This window comes from Orbicella faveolata, unplaced genomic scaffold (assembly GCF_042242905.1).
Source record: "Orbicella faveolata isolate gen_17 unplaced genomic scaffold, um_ofav_v1 contig_14, whole genome shotgun sequence".
NCBI lineage: Eukaryota > Metazoa > Cnidaria > Anthozoa > Scleractinia > Merulinidae > Orbicella > Orbicella faveolata.
In genome coordinates, this window is record NW_028301541.1 from 7,812,693 (window position 1) to 7,828,577 (window position 15,885).

Here is a 15,885-nt window from a genome sequence, read left to right on the forward strand (position 1 = left end):
ATTTATAAATTTTGCTCGCTGTGACAAGTGTATGTTTTGCAACGTCGATATTCAGTCCTTGCTTTACCTCAAACGTTCAAAACCACTCTAAGAGAAGAGCAGAACATTCTTAAATTAACCTTTTGACAGCTCATGGCAATTAAATATCACAAGTTGAGAGATTCGCACTCCGCCCCGAGAAATCGCCAGAGTCGGGGACTGATGTGATTGATCAAACGGGGCCAGGGGAAGGTTGTGTAACGCTATCCCAAGGATAAATTATTTGACTATCCAGTGGATGGCATAGTTAGTTTTCACAACATGCATCCACATCATGACTTCTTATTATCCGAGCTTTAGGGGGGAGGGGGAGGGGGGCCACCGGGCAGATGCTACGACCCTTTCATCGACAACAAACACCCAACAAAGTGATCACCCCTCTTTGTTACAGGAAATTTGGACGATAAATTAACATTGTTTAATACAAATACTTTAATAGTGATACAGAATATATCTTTTAACATCTAGACTAACCGTTTTTATACCTAACTAATCTACTTTTAAATATTCGTCACAACTCCGTTGTGTATCAATCCCTTTGGTCACCTATGATATAAGTCTACTCGTTACTATAGAGATGTGAATTTTTTTACCCAACTTCATCAAAAATTGAATTTTATCTGTCCAGCAAATTTAAATGTAAAATAAAATATGCCATCAACAAAAGTTTGCTTTTGCACGCCCGCGCAGTCTTGCAATAGTGCAAACGTTTTGATGCACTGTTCATACGAGTTTTCAACCATATCCATTCAAATTATATGGATTATAGAAACATTTTAAATGCCCTTTCTTATCTGCATTACTTGCAAAAACGTTCGGGCGTTTTAATTCGGACGTTCAATTTCAGACACTTTTTCGCATTTCGAACAAAAATTTCGGACACTACTGGCTCTTAGCTAAAGTAAAATGATAGCTTTACTGTACCCTCTAGCAGCTAAATTTCTCAAGTAGTGTCTCAATTAGAGTTCGCTTCATAAAGGAAACTAAGAACTCTGGAGCTAATTTAAAGTTTTACATTGCAGTGTAAACATTTCGGACGTTTGAAAATTTCGGTTCTATTTTCGGCACTTTTTTGTCCGAAATTAAAATTGTCCGAAATTTTTTGCAATGTAGTTAGTACACATGTAAGCCATAGGGTCAACAAAGGTCGGTGTACCCTTACGCTCAGGCCTACATTTTACTTTAATCGTACATTCATGGGTTATGTTAATCTCTCACACCCGTGATCCGGGCTAACAAGCGGAGAGAAGTGTTGCGTGACAACGGAGAGAAATGATGCGTGACAACTCAAATAAAGACAGCGAAGGAGACCAAGATGTCATCACTACATTGAAAAATTTGAAAACTGGTTTCGTTATCTTAATATTGCGATTGAGAAGCTGGTTCAAATCATCTAATTTGACCTCAAAGGGCAAGGGAAGGCATCTGGAAGTGTATAAATATAGAATTCTTTGGAGGTACACGCTCTTCGATTTCTACGACTAGGAAATGATTTCGCTTCTTTCATAAACTGCAAATTTACGTTTATGCGTGTCATTATTGTTATGTACTACTGGTAGTTGCTTCATTTTGATTGTGCAAAGTTCTAGTTCAGACGGCCTATAATAAAATCTTTAAAAGGCCCACGAATGTAAAACCCTCGTTATAGAACTTTGTTCGTTTGCCAACCCCAATCCAACATAATTTTTATGAGATATCAGATGCCCCTGTAACACATTTCATTGGAAGTCATAGACCACCAAGTTTGAATTTTTTTTTGGTGGATTGGCTACGGTTTTGAATTTGAACAGGTTCTCAGGAGAAGATGGTTCTTACATTCAGCTTTTTATATAACAATTAATGCTACATGACTGAGTTGTGCCAGGAACATTTGTTAAGGGCGCAGACTAGTCAATTTTTTCCAACGTTACCAGAATCGTTTTATATCAAATACCCTGCATAGTCGGACCGAACACGGCCTGAATACGAAACCGATGAGGCCGGTAGGTCGAGATGACTTTTAAATGAACATTCTGCAAGATTGAACAGAATAATTGTTTCGTCATTCAAAAAGCTTTCAACATCTTTTCAACATCTCGGATATATGTTCCTTTCTATCACCCCTCTTAATATGGTAGACTAAGTCTATTTAACAATTAGACCCGTAGGCCTTGCGGGCTACGGGTCAATAGCCCATGAGGCGAAGCCCAATGGGCTATTGACCCGTGGCCCTTGAGGGCGAAGGGTCTAATTGTTTTAGTATCACCCAACTAGTCGGACAGAAAAGGTAATAATAAAGTTAGCAAATGCAAGTTGAAGAAATATTTATTTGGGAATAAAACGAAAGAAAGCGTCACGCTCGATGGCGCCAATTTCGCTACTCGATGACTATGACTAATAGTCCCCTAGTAGCGTAGCCAATCAAAATGCAGGATTTGCATTAGTCCACTAGTTGGGTGATACTAACACATGATATCTGTAATGTACGGATTACACGTAACAAAAACACTCCCTGACCACTTAAGGGACCCTTTTAAGGACATCATGACAATAACATTGAGTTACTTTGCAACCAAATTCAAAATATTGCCGTGAAACGACGCGACTCCTTTTTGGGAGGAGGTTCCCATGACCTGTAGAAAATATGTCTTACTATATCAAGAAGCGCTGCTAGTCTGCAGATGTTGCTTACGCTCTGGTGAACACCAGCCTTAAAATTTGACAGTGGAGCTCGAGTGCCTTCGTCAATTGGGTAAAAGGAAATCAATAGTTCATTTGCAATTAAAATTTTGGTTTCTACTTTTTTGACTAAATAGAATGTCTTTTTTCTCAAGTATATACAGGTAGTGCGATACCTTTTGTTTTAGGGACCGTTCATTTTTTATCAGGTAGGGGGGGCTGGTGGGATTTGGGGGGGGGGGGCATGCGAAAAAAAATGGCTTTCGAGGGGGGGCCATCCCAAAAAAATAAGGGAAAAAGGGGGGGTCACGTGAAATATTTTAGTAAAACTTTAAAATGGCGTAATGTTTGAATATCAAAAAAATTGCTATAGAATAAACATAGAAGGCAGGATACAAATTTATTACAAAGTTTCCTTCTGCTTTAAAAAAACGTTTGGCGACAAAAAGCATTTGTAGCTACTGAAAAGAAGTATTTAACACTGTTATTTTCGAATGCAACTTTCACTGGCACTCATCTTCATCTTCGCTGTCGTCGAGTTCTTCGTCGCCGCTTGTGCTGCTATGGGAGTCTCTTTCACCGATGCTGCAAGAAGCAGCAATGCTTTCCGTCAGAGTGTACTCTTCAGGGTACATGAAGGTGTAAACATAATCTCTCACTTCCTGCTCAAGGTTGGTGGTGATTCTGCTTCTTGCAGCATTGGTGAAATAATTCCCTTCCAAGAGCTGTGCGGTGTATGGCCCATCTCTTCTAAATAACGACGTGGCAACATCCTCAACTTTAATACACTCTTCCGGGACGGCCGTTCTAGGAGGGTACACAAGGCATTGTGGAAGATCATTTCCTAGCGGGTTTCCAACACAGATTCCATAAACTCGTTGGACGTTGTTTTCAGTCCGCTTCCTCTTTCTTTCATTTGACTTTCTGCGGTTTTCTTTTTTCCTTCTCCTTTTGTTGATGTGCTGTTTGAGTATGCCCTTGAATATGCTGTTATAATTGCTCTTATTTTCTAGTGCTTCCATGTCCTGCGTGACCTTCGTCAACTTAGCTTCCATACATTTGATCTGTTTTACATTAAAACTGTGGGCATTCATCAATTCAGATGAGGGAGATGCCAATGAGAGGCCAAATGCCACACGCTCAGGGCGAGCCATAACTAGGAGATCCGAAATTGACTTCTCTTTCTTTTGATTTGTTTTTCAAACAACAGCTCTCTGTAGTATAGGGATTGTAAATATTGTCTTCACAGTGAGCACAAAACGTGAAGTAGGGGGATAATAGAGCAATATTAAAAAAGTTGAAATCTAAATATTGTTTGTTCAATTTTTTTTTGGGGGGGGTCATCCCAAAAAATGACCACTATAAGGGGGGGGCCACGTGAAAAAATTGGTAAGCTGAGGGGGGGTCATGCGATGTTTAAATGGTGCTTCCCAAATCCCACCAGCCCCCCCTCCCTCATAAAAAATGAACGGTCCCTTAGTTTCTACTAAAATAGGTTGAGTCAGATACGTCATATATTTTTTAACCTTGTTGGGGGTTGGGGGTGTCCTTTTCAAAGCTAAAAAGAGGCGAGCTTGAATGTTGGCATGGGTTTTACGCCGAGCCGATCAGCCAACTTGTCCTAAAAGATAAAAGAAAGTAGCATTATCCTTGAGGTTAAGTAACAACCTACAACCGAATTCTAAAGTGTTGGGGAGGTAACCGCTCGTTTAACCCCGAAGTCGATTCTAACCGTTTAGCCTCTAACCAGAAGTCGAAAACACTGTCTGTTTCTCGTTCTTTAAGCGCGAATATGGAGGCTTATCGACATCTGGTTGGGACTAACTGTCTAAGGGCTAATCGACTTGGGGGCTGTACTGTAGGGGAGGTTACCAATTTCGTTCTTCCCCACCCCCACCCCCCACTTCTCTTCTTAATGTTCATTGTTCACTCAAGATGGTATAGTAAAGACCAAACATTGGCAGGGCAGAGATAGAGGGAGGGGGAGGGGGAGGGAGGAAGGCGCCTGAAATACGTCAGTTTGTATCATAGCTTACCATAGCTTCCACCAAGTTAACATGATAAAAAATACCACCATCTTCCTCCACTTTACGCATGTGCGCCCTCTCCGGGTCTCCGGCCACAAGTACTGCAGTCTCACCCTCCGCCTGACAAATAACAACAAGCCAGTTCATCTTTAAAGTTTTCCTTTGAACTCAAATGAAGAGAAATACCATCAATTTTACTTTGACTAAGATGTTCACAAGTATACAAATACCGACCAAAATTATTCAGTGCCATGTGACATCTAGGCATACTAGAGGTAACTTGCTGAGACTAAGATCGTGTGAGAAGGGTCAATGGAGGTTAAGAGAGAAACCAGAGAGGGGGCAGAGATGTTGCTAAGAGGATACAGAGAAAGAGAGAGAGGACAGACGATAGAGACACGAAGCAAACAGGTGGACAGACACAGACACACAAACAGATGAACAGACAGGCAGGCAGACACGCAGATAAACAGATAGAAATAGGGCAGGTGGGCAAACAGAAAAAAGACAGGCAGACAGACAGACATACAGACAAAGAGGCAGAAATAGGACAAACAGGCAGAAATAGGACAGACAGGCAAGTAGACAGAGAAACAAACAAACAGGCCAACAGATGGACAGAAAGGCAGACAGACAGACAATGAGACAGACAGACAGACAGGTAGGCAGTCAAGCAGAACGACAGGCAGGAAAGCACACAAGCAGACAGGCAGGCAGGCAGGCAGGTACATGTACATGCAGAAGGAGACACATGGGACAGAAACTACAGAGGGAGAAAGTGGTAAGATGATACACAGAAGGTCTTGTAAGAAATCAATCATACATGTATCATGTACAATACTATATGATTTTGCAATAATCTTACATTTATCACACAATTTCCAAAACAAACAGATAGTCAGAATTTGCTTTTTACCGGTTGCAGATTTCTGCAGTGGTCCATCAATGACTGCATACGGTCTTCAAATCCTGGGGCAAACACTGCAGGATTCACAGCGACAAAACACTGACCCTAAATTAAGAAATAAAAAATAGTGCTATTGATACAAAACCAAACTAAGATTAATTTAGTCCAAAAGTAAAGAAACCAAACGTTCAATTACAAATAAATTACTTATGCTTGAGGTTCTACATGAAGTTGGCAAAAGCTCTCGGGATTGACACATGTCAAGTTTTAATCCTGGTTTTCACCAGGAACAACTTATACTGGGACAGTAAATTGACCTTGATGAAATGTTGAAGTAGGATAACAATATTAGGGGAAAGGCGGAGTGTTCTCAAGATTCTGTGATACAACAATTTGATGAAGACAAAATTTACATGAAGTTCGACTAGCTGACAATGATTTCACTGAACAAAAACTTGGAAAAACTGTTAACTTCTTTCCATTCTCTCCAGAGTCTAACTTTATTTTCAATACTTCTTCCAAGTCTGAAAAGCCAGCAGATTTTTTTATACTATTTCAAGCATTTCAAACCCTGTATGAACCTTAACATGTGGTATAAATAATCAAAATGAGAAAGGCAACAGGAAATGAACTGACAAAAAATCACTTTAAGAGTCTTGTGAGTGGAATATTGTTAGAAAGCCAATGTTACTGAACATTTTGCTCTGCGTTCTACTTTACATCTTAATCATTGCCTACATCTAACACGGTGGCCTCATGGTTAGCACGCTTGACTCCAGATCAAGCGGTCCAGGTTCGAGCTCTGACCAGGGGCATTGTGTTGTGTTCTTGGGCAAGACATTTATTCTCACAGTGCCTCTCTCCACCCAGTTATACAAATGGGTACTGGCAAATTTAATACTGGGGGTAAACCTGCTATGGACTAGCATCCAATCCAGGGGGAGGGGGGGGGGGGTAAGCTCCGGCCTGGTGGGGCACTTGGCTAGAATGTAGACTTAACCTTGTTTACATCTAGCTGTCATAGCAGAGAGATTTTATGGCATCTTTATCATTTTCAATCATGAAACATTCCAGTTATGGGTGCAGCTGCCTGTTGTTGACAGAATTCAACCACAAGGTAACAAGTTTGCTACAGGTGTGGAGAACAAGGCTACAGCTGACTCAAAACTTAATGACAACTATGAACAATTAAAGGCCATGCTCACCAAATTAGCCTCTCTGTCACCAGCCATCCACTTTCTGATATCTGGACCGACAGCTGCACCTGCCAGAATACCACAAAACACTTCCACCATCATTGCTAAGCCGTAACCTTTGTAACCACCTGAAAAAGTTCACAACACTGCAACATCAGCAACTAATAAAGGCAAAGGTAAAGTCTGCATACAAGCCAAGTGGCTCATCAGGCTGGAGATTATCCCAGTTTCTGTAGCATGAAGTATCTAGGAGTATTTCTACTCCCCCCTGGATGGGATGCTAGTCCATCGCAGGTTACTCTCCAGCATTATATTTGCCAGTACCCATTCATACACCTGGGTGGAGAGAGGCACTGTGAGAGTAAAGTGTCTTGCCCAAGAACACAAAACAATGTCCCCAGCCAGGGCTTGAACTTGGACCACTCAATTCGGAGATGAGTGGACTAACCATGAGATCACCAAGCCTCCACATCTACTAAACTACATAAAACAGACCGTTGATTAGTTCAGTAACATCATACAATTTTCATGGGGAGCTAGTTCAGTAGTCAACATTATTTAAGTAGGGTGATCCTTTCAGCAATTAGCTGGTATCAGCAGGGGCCTGTGTAACAAATGACTACGACAGACTATAAAAAATAAATATAAAAAATAAATATAAAAAATAAATATAAAAAATAGAACAATGCAAAAAAAGTCCAATAGATGTGTGCAATAAGTATCATTTAAAATAGGAAATCTTAAATAATTTATCAATGAATTAGAACTGACGACAAAAGAATTGGTCTTATCTTGCAAAATTTTATCCAAGAAGGTTCTTAAATTAAAAAGCAATGCTACTTCTTATTTGGTAATCTGAAAAAGACTGCACCCAAATATCTGACTAAGACCATGTCATGACCCTTAAAACGTTACCTACACTGTAAGATTAAATCTGTTAGCTGCAGCATATCTTTAACCTACTAGTGATCTCTGTTCCACCCAAAGGTAGCTGACCTCCACCTGACAACACCTTTTCTGGATGGACAGTTTCCTTCAACAGAAAATAAATATCATCTTTAAGAGGTAGCTGGTGGTGCGAGTGTGCACCCTGCAGGGCTTGTAAAACAGTTTTAGTTTTATAAAGTATCTATGAGGGGCATTTAAGGCCTTAAGCGTCCCATGGCAATGATGTCGATGATCATGATGACAATGATGATGATGATGACGATGACGATGACAATGACGATGATGACAATGACGATAATGAGGGGTACTTTCATGCAGTACTGAGGACTTATTCCTCAGTAAAGATGAAGAGGACAAGTGGCTGAATCAACTGGTCTAGGAACTGTTTGTTATGTGTTAACAAAAGAAAATGAAGGCAAAGAGAGTTAATCTCTCATACAGGCCTTATTCCAAAGGTAATCCCTATCAAGAAGGTCAGAAATAGCCAATCCTGTGACATGGATCCTGCTCATGAGGGCTGCCTAAGCAGCCTTAGCAGCTTTACACATACATGTATAAAATCCTTGAGGAAAAACATCCTTGGCTAGCAACGTGCATAGTAACATTTTCTGTGGAAGAACTGGGCACCATATCTAAAAATAACTTGAGAGGGGTTACCATAGGAATAAAGCTTATCTGGGGGATTAACACTCTTACCCTTCACACTCTCTTGGTTGTATAAGATGGTTCAAACTTTCAAGTTTGTGGATGAAATCCCAGTGTGTCATGATTCAAATGAAAGCTGTTGAGCAGTACTTTTATCACTAATCATGGTTTTATTATTATAATATTTGTTAATAATATCCATTACTTACTTACATTACAAAACAAGAGAACGCATTACAATAAATATGTTTATTATGTCTGTGAATGAAACCCTAGAGTGTGACCACTTGAACAGCACTCTCTTTGATGCCATTTATTATAATGCTGCACAAGGTGGTTCTAACTTTTAAGTTCTTGGATGAAACCCTAGTGTGTGACCATTCAAATGAAAGCTATTAAGCAGTTATTAAGAACAATCATCTTTTGAAACAAGATGTATGGTACTACACATTTCTTACCAATCCTTTTGAATCCACTCCCCACCCATGAGGCATTTCCACACCCTTCCTTCTTGCCATTTCAATCTAAAGAAAACAACAGTCTCATTTAAAAAAAAGCCCTGAAAGCCATTTCTGTGACTCCTTGGTGAACAGAAAAGTTTTCAATCGATTATTTCCCAAGACATATAACCTATTAACATTTCGTTCTTTTGTCTACACTGTCTAAAAGCATACAGGTAAACAGGTGTGTTTATGTCTCAGTAATTAATAATATCTGCCTCCTTTACTTCAGTGGACATTGGTTGATTAAACTCATAACAGACACTCATTGGGCTACAGTTACGGTCATCTCTGATTATACCAACACAGGCTCAAACCCAGGGGTGTAACATCAATGTATTGTAATCTTGTGCAAGGCACTTTACTCTCACAGTGCCTCTCTCCACCAGGTGTATAAATGGGTACCAAAAAAATAAATGCTAGGAGGTAGCCCTGCAATGGACTAACATCCCATCCAACTGAGAAGTAAAATACTCCTAGTTGCTTCATGCTACTGACATTGGAGATAAGTACCAGCCTGATGGGCCTCTTAGCCTGTATGAATGCAGACTTAACCTAGCTTGAGGCACCTCTGCCCCAGTTCAGATGCTACCTTCACTTTGATTATACCAGGCACCCATTTGATTGTAAAAGACTTCTAAATGATGACAAAAGGCACCCATCTGTTCATAACTGACACACAGTTTTGATTAGTAATAACGACACCAACTTGGCTAGAAAAGTAAGGATTTATTTGATCACTCACCTTGCCAAGAGCAACAGCACTTGTTGCCATGTCAAGAACAAAGCTGTCGCCATCTTTGCCAGGGGCGGCCACTGATAACGGGTTGGTTCCGACAGTTACCTGATAGACAAACATACAGTTTGGTTACAGGATGCTAAAACTTGAGAACTGTGTATGTTTTACATCGATCTAAACTATTGACCCATTCCATACAAAGATCAATGTTTGTGACTGTTAACAGCCTTAAAAATGCACTGACTCTTAATGTTAAATTTCCCTGTTGTGATCAGGAAATGTATGCTCTGCATTCAGAATGTAAGTAAGAATGTTGGTTCATGTGAAACATGTGAACTGTTGAATCTTGCAAATGACAGTTTGTATGAAACGTACAGTTCATCAATCATAAATGCTGGTCCATCGCAGTGTGACTGGATTATTGCACATAGATGAGGACTTCCTGCAATGATTTATCTGATGATCCTAGTAAACTCTTTATCAAGCCCACCTCAAGGATTTTCCCAGAAGGATTCTTGCAAACTAAGGCTTAATGTTTTTATTTGGTCAAACTGCACATTATGCAATATTCCCTTTACCGATGTCATAGAGGTCATGTAATATACCAAACACTGTGATCACATTTCCAATTGAGAATAGAGTTGAAAATACAATGTGCTGTGGGAAATATTTGACCTAATCTGAGGTGTTTGGAAATGCGACATTGTACCTCATTAAGATTATTTTATATATTATTTGATTGTTTTATTAATTGCTCTTCTTAGATATCAAAACTGACACTAAGGGATAAAAAGAGGAATAAAATTGTAAAAGGCAATACTAATAAGAAATGATATTTTAACACTGTCTTATGGCTATAATTTCTTAAATCACATGTAACTTCATGAAAAAAATTGAATAAAGTTTCAAGCATACAGTGTTTACCTTACGTGCTCTTGTTGGGACAACAAGAGGTGATGTATTGGTGAAGCTCATTCCCTGAGTTGGAAAAAGCAAAGTACTACAAGTTGAATATCTCAGAAAATGTATTACTGCTATTACTAACCTTGTAAACGGTTATGTTATATTAGAATAGTTAGCCTACATGTTTGGAACAATTTACCAAAAGACATTGATTGTGGAAGCTGATAGCCTTTAGGTATTAAAATCCAAGCTTAAATTGTACTTGGATGTTTAATGAAGGATCTTAATTCTTTTACATTTATTTTATTTTTAAGGAGTTTTTATATAGGGTTAGCCTCTTAGCTTCCCTTTCAAGATACCTTTTGTAATTCTTAAGTTTCACAGGCATTTCATTAATGTTTTCAGCACGAGGGCAACTGGTTTTCACAGGCAGGCAAAACTATTTGAACTGAACTTTTTCTATTACTATAAGAAAAAAACTTCCTGCCAGATGGTCAAATCAGCAGGGCAAAATTGTCCTCACAACCAGTCAATTTACCCGGTGGCTGGCCCTTAATGAAACCCCGGAGATGTTTTATTGATCCATAAGATATCCATGTCTAGTGCCTTTTTGCATCTTTAATAAAGTATGTATGTATGATTGTAAAACTAACTAAAGATTCTAGTGGACTGAGGTACATACATGTATAATACAGTCAGTCTGCGATCAACTGTGAGTTTGATAGGTGCAACATAAAAAACATTATTCACTCACAATAAGCCCCTTTTCCATAGCTTTTATTGTATACCAACCAGCAATGCCATAATGGTTTGAGCCTACAGTCAACCAAACAAATACTTTTAATTATAACTGTTTCTACCTAGTTTCTTCACTAAGGCTGACCAGATTCAAACATTAATTTTTTTTCATACAAGCGCCCCTTTCACAAAAGTCCCAGTAATTACCGGCCCTGGAGAGCTGCTTTTTTGTTTGCTGTGTTTACATTCAAGATCGAGTAATCAATAGTTTTGTTTGAAATTCAAACAATAAAAATATCAGGAAACAAACCAAAATGGACTAATAGTGAGAGTTTCTATGCTTATTCCTATTGCAGACTCTACGTTATTTTCTCACTATCCCACACTCGCAATAAGCTGAGCATCATCTCATTAAAACCAAGCTTCATATTACCATCATTTCACTTCAATCAAAAACGTTTAGTAATTAGACCAAAAATTGTGCATTATGCAATGATATCTCTTATTCTATTCCATGTCCCATGTAAGACTTTTGCAAAGGTCAAATAATCACAAATGGTTTTTACCTCCACAGACTACCCAACCAATACCAGCCTCTTGAGCTTTCTTTATGGCTAAGTCATTGCAAAAGTTTCCAACAACCTGTTTAGCAAAGATAACAATAAAAGAACAATTAGTAATATAAAGATAGTTCAATCCAGATCATGTGTCCTAAAGGCATCCCCAGTTGAGTGTCAACCGATACCCACAATCAATACCCTCAATCAACCCTCCATCAATTCTTGATTGACACTCCATTGACACTCGGTCGACACTCGGTCGACACTCAGTCGACACTTGATCACAGGACGATCGAGGGTATTGATCAACATTCGGCTGTGGATGCCTCTAGTACACAAGATCCTCTAATCCTTCAGGACACTTCAACAATACAAACACATCTTATTATGGCTTGTCCACTGGAAAACCCAAATTCATTTAATAATCTCTATCTCAGTCTATGATATGGACATCCTGAGGTTCATAAAAAAGAAACTTTCAAATGGTGTCTTTGGTGTCTGTATTAAAGAGATAAAGCTAACATTATTGGTAAAACTACAACTATACTTAATACACATTTGGAATTGCATAACATATTGCGGACGAGTTACAACAATAATATTGTGTGGTTCTTGAAAACAGATAGAGCAGTTTTCAAATGAGTGTCAAAAGTAATCAGGCAATTACTTTGGTCTTGGTTTTACTACGGTTTGAGATTGGCTGAGTGGTCTAATTGGTGAGAAATTGGTTTGGTTTTACCACACTCAATTGAAACGTGCTCTACAATGCCAAATATTGTTGATGTAAACTACTTACTGGTCCAAGAAGATTGTTTCCTTTCACAAGTGCAGTGGCGCTTGTTTCATTTACAACTTCAGGTTCTCCATCAAGTGCGGTAGTACCCACCTGAATATCATTGACGTACATTTCTAAGTCATCAAAGAGAGAGGTGTTAAAGAGGGAGGTGTTTAAGTCTGTATTTGAGCCCAGTGACCTATCAGGAGGAGGTAACTTAACAGTAAAGTCTACATTGAGCAAAAATTATCCTGAACTGATATTTTTATAACTTGATCAGAAACTGAATATCTGATGCGAATGAGGAGGCTAACAAGCTTTTTATTGGAAAGAATTTTGCTTATCGAAAAAGTTTGGGTTTATACTTTTAAAGGGATGTTGCATGTGAAAATTTCAAGCACTAATACTAGATATACCTTATGGGGACATATTAAATAATTGGTCAGTATAAAACACACACTGCACACTGCAGACCAGGAGTAAACTGCAGAATAAGGGCAACAATGCAGACCAGGTGTAAACTGCAGACTGCAGACTGTAGACTTCTTAAAAAGTCTGTTGTCTGCGGTATGTTTTGCACCCTCAGTCTGCATTTTGTGCCTGGTCTGCAGTCTGCAGTCTGTAATCTGTAGTCTTCAGTTTACACTGACTGATAAAATAATTTGGAAATTTTAACTTTGAACCTACCAGAAATTTCTTGTTCCTCAAAAATGCAGACATGGTTAACAATGTTTCCCCAATAATGTTTCTATGACAGTGCTTCCTCATTTTGATAGTGATTTGATAGTGCGGGCCCAACTCATAGGGATATAAAAATGCCCAGGGGAACTCTCAAACAAAGAGAACGAGGGTGCTCCTCAGAAATTTTGAAAAAAATTCTTAAAAAGTACCAAGATCCTGTTTGATGGTGTGGCTTGAATTTTTTTTTAACCCCTTAGAGGTACCATTTCTAAAACAACACATTATCTTTCGTGATAAAAACTACTGCTATGAAAGAATGACGATTCAATCAATCAAAGGTACCGCAGAAGCTCTCACTGTGCATAAGAGGTACCAAAACTGGTTTTTAATTCCTGAAAGCTACAATGCACAGCCCTGTCTTTTTTTATATGGGAGTCTCCCATGGGATAAAAATGGGACTTTTGCCAACAAGCAGTCACATGGTGCAAACGTGGATGTTAAAAGAACACAACAGTTTCAACGAGTCAAACTTTACTTTTTTGCTGTGCATGTCTCAGGCGAATTTCGTACCATGTGACCGTTTGTTTGACAAAGCCAAGAAGGGCTAACTTCCCTATTAAATTTTGCACTCCTAGCTTAGACTACGAATAGCAGTCTCTCTTTCGTTTTGTTCGTCGTGCGTGACACGAAAGAAAACCGCGAGAAAAAACTAATGGCTTGCCATTTGTTCTTCGCGATTTATTTCATGGTCACGCTCGACGGATTAAGCGAAAGACGGACTACTCGTAGTCAACCCCTAGCTTGAAGTCTCGTTAATTTTTATCGAAACTCTTTAGTCTCCATTTGCTTGTGGTCTATAAGTCTAATTTTAAGCAGAACTCACCTAATCTATTGAGTCCATGGCTAAAATGTCCTCGGAAGTCCCCAGCAACAAGGACCTGAGCTAACGATCTGCAGTGTTTAGAGGGAGTTCCAACTGCTGCCATACACCTCTCTACAAAGGATTCCACATCATCAACAGCCACGCATTTATACTGGTCAAAACATCTTCCACTCGTATGTAAATGACGGATTTTTCCGGCAAGGCGGCTGCAAAGAAATTTTGTTCTGTTCGACAATCCCGCCATCTTGGAATATTAGCCAGCAAACTACATCACGTGACGCCTCTGGGATGTCACTCAAAGCGTTGCGTGACATCCCATAAAACGTCTGCGAAGGAGACAATATTGTAGTAAACCATTTCCGTTTTTCCGTTGAAAGCTGCAGACAAGTTTAAAACCTCATCTGATATCCTGTTCTTGTAGACCTAAAGTTTCTGTATAACACCTGAGCGATTTTGGTTTATTCATGGGTTTGTAGCGTACTTTGAAGAGAAGATGAAGGGTTAAGAGTTAATCCCGACCGCTCAAGTTATATTTAGACATGATACCCAGTTCTCCCGCGGAAAATATTACCACAAGCGTTCGTGGATGATCAAAATGTGCGGCAGGTATTTTTTGCAGGTTGCAGGTTGCAGGTTGAAACGACCTGTTTATCCGAGTTGAAGTCAAATGAACCCCAAGCAACGTAAGCTCATTTTAGACTGCGTAAAAGGCGTTATACAGGAGAGGGGGTGGCAAAGCATGGATGGATCGAGGGGACTTCCTCGCGTTTTTTGCCTCCCTATTCCTGCTCCCTTTAAGCCTGCAAAGCAGGCTAGCTAATTTAGGTTAACCAGAGTACTAAGTAGACTCACTCGAACTTATATACCGAATTAAAAGTCGATTTTTAAACCTACAACCTGCAACTTGCAAAAAATGCCTGCCCAGAAATGTGTGTAAAGCTTTGACCAAAACCGTTTGGGTTGTGCATTTGAGTAAAATTCGCGTCATGGGGTCAGCTATGTTTAGAAACTACAGTGATTTCTGAAGCCAGGAGTGGTCTAAAAATAATTTGAGGGAGATAAGCGGAGTGAAGTAGACCTATACGCGGAATTAACTCTCTTTTCCTACATTTACTCCTAGTCGGACATCATCCGCAGTGGGAAAAAATCGTCCTTGAAAAATTTCCGAGTCGAGAATGGTGCTTAACACACTTTTTTTTGACCAGCAATAGGGCACAAGAATTACGGTACTGCTAATAAAAACCTCAAGAATATCTCAACTTTAGTTTACCATTCCATTTGAAGAGAACAATCAATATAAAGAGGCTTGAAATAAAAAAATAATGTTTCAAACTTTTGTCAATGCAAAGAAAATTGTAGCTTCAAATGATAAGATGAGCTGTGTAAAGCGGTATTACTGAGAATCATCAATTTTTCGACAGTTAGCCCTCACCCATTTATTTTTTTAAAGTTCTTTGAAGAAACTGATCATCGTTCGCCGTTTGAGATCTCGATCGAAACTTACGCTGGGAGAATTAGGTATATGGGGAAGATATTTTATCAAAGAAGTTTTAACTAACTTAAGCTTCCTCTGGAGACGGGATAAGAATGGTGGAACAGAAAAATTGGGGATTATTCGTGTGATTTATTCGTGTGATAATGACTGACTATGGTGTTTGTTTTGTACGGAGCCGTTTACAAGGTTCA

At 39.2% G+C, this 15,885-nt stretch overlaps 2 protein-coding genes across 3 annotated transcripts in view; one reads left to right on the forward strand and one right to left on the reverse strand.

Annotated features, from left to right (window-relative positions):
* LOC110068378 (large ribosomal subunit protein eL37A-like) overlaps positions 1-15,885 on the forward strand; it is a 125,642-nt gene that overhangs the window by 81,366 nt on the left and 28,391 nt on the right. The window lies entirely within an intron of this gene.
* Positions 435-14,480, reverse strand: LOC110068642 (uncharacterized). 2 transcript variants are annotated; one of them, XM_089287443.1, is made up of 13 exons: positions 14,200-14,480; positions 12,657-12,769; positions 11,867-11,942; positions 11,317-11,378; positions 10,584-10,637; positions 9,666-9,764; positions 8,879-8,944; positions 7,791-7,860; positions 6,837-6,955; positions 5,641-5,736; positions 4,734-4,844; positions 4,224-4,318; positions 435-2,051 (listed from the first exon to the last, which is right to left on the reverse strand). In XM_089287443.1, exons 1-12 carry the CDS (start codon positions 14,441-14,443, stop codon positions 4,256-4,258), a joined length of 1,173 nt encoding a protein of 390 aa, XP_089143569.1. In that variant the 5' UTR covers positions 14,444-14,480; the 3' UTR covers positions 435-2,051; positions 4,224-4,255. The 2 variants fall into 2 exon arrangements, with proteins under 2 accessions (XP_089143569.1, XP_020631711.2); XM_020776052.2 differs by having other exon boundaries at positions 435-4,318.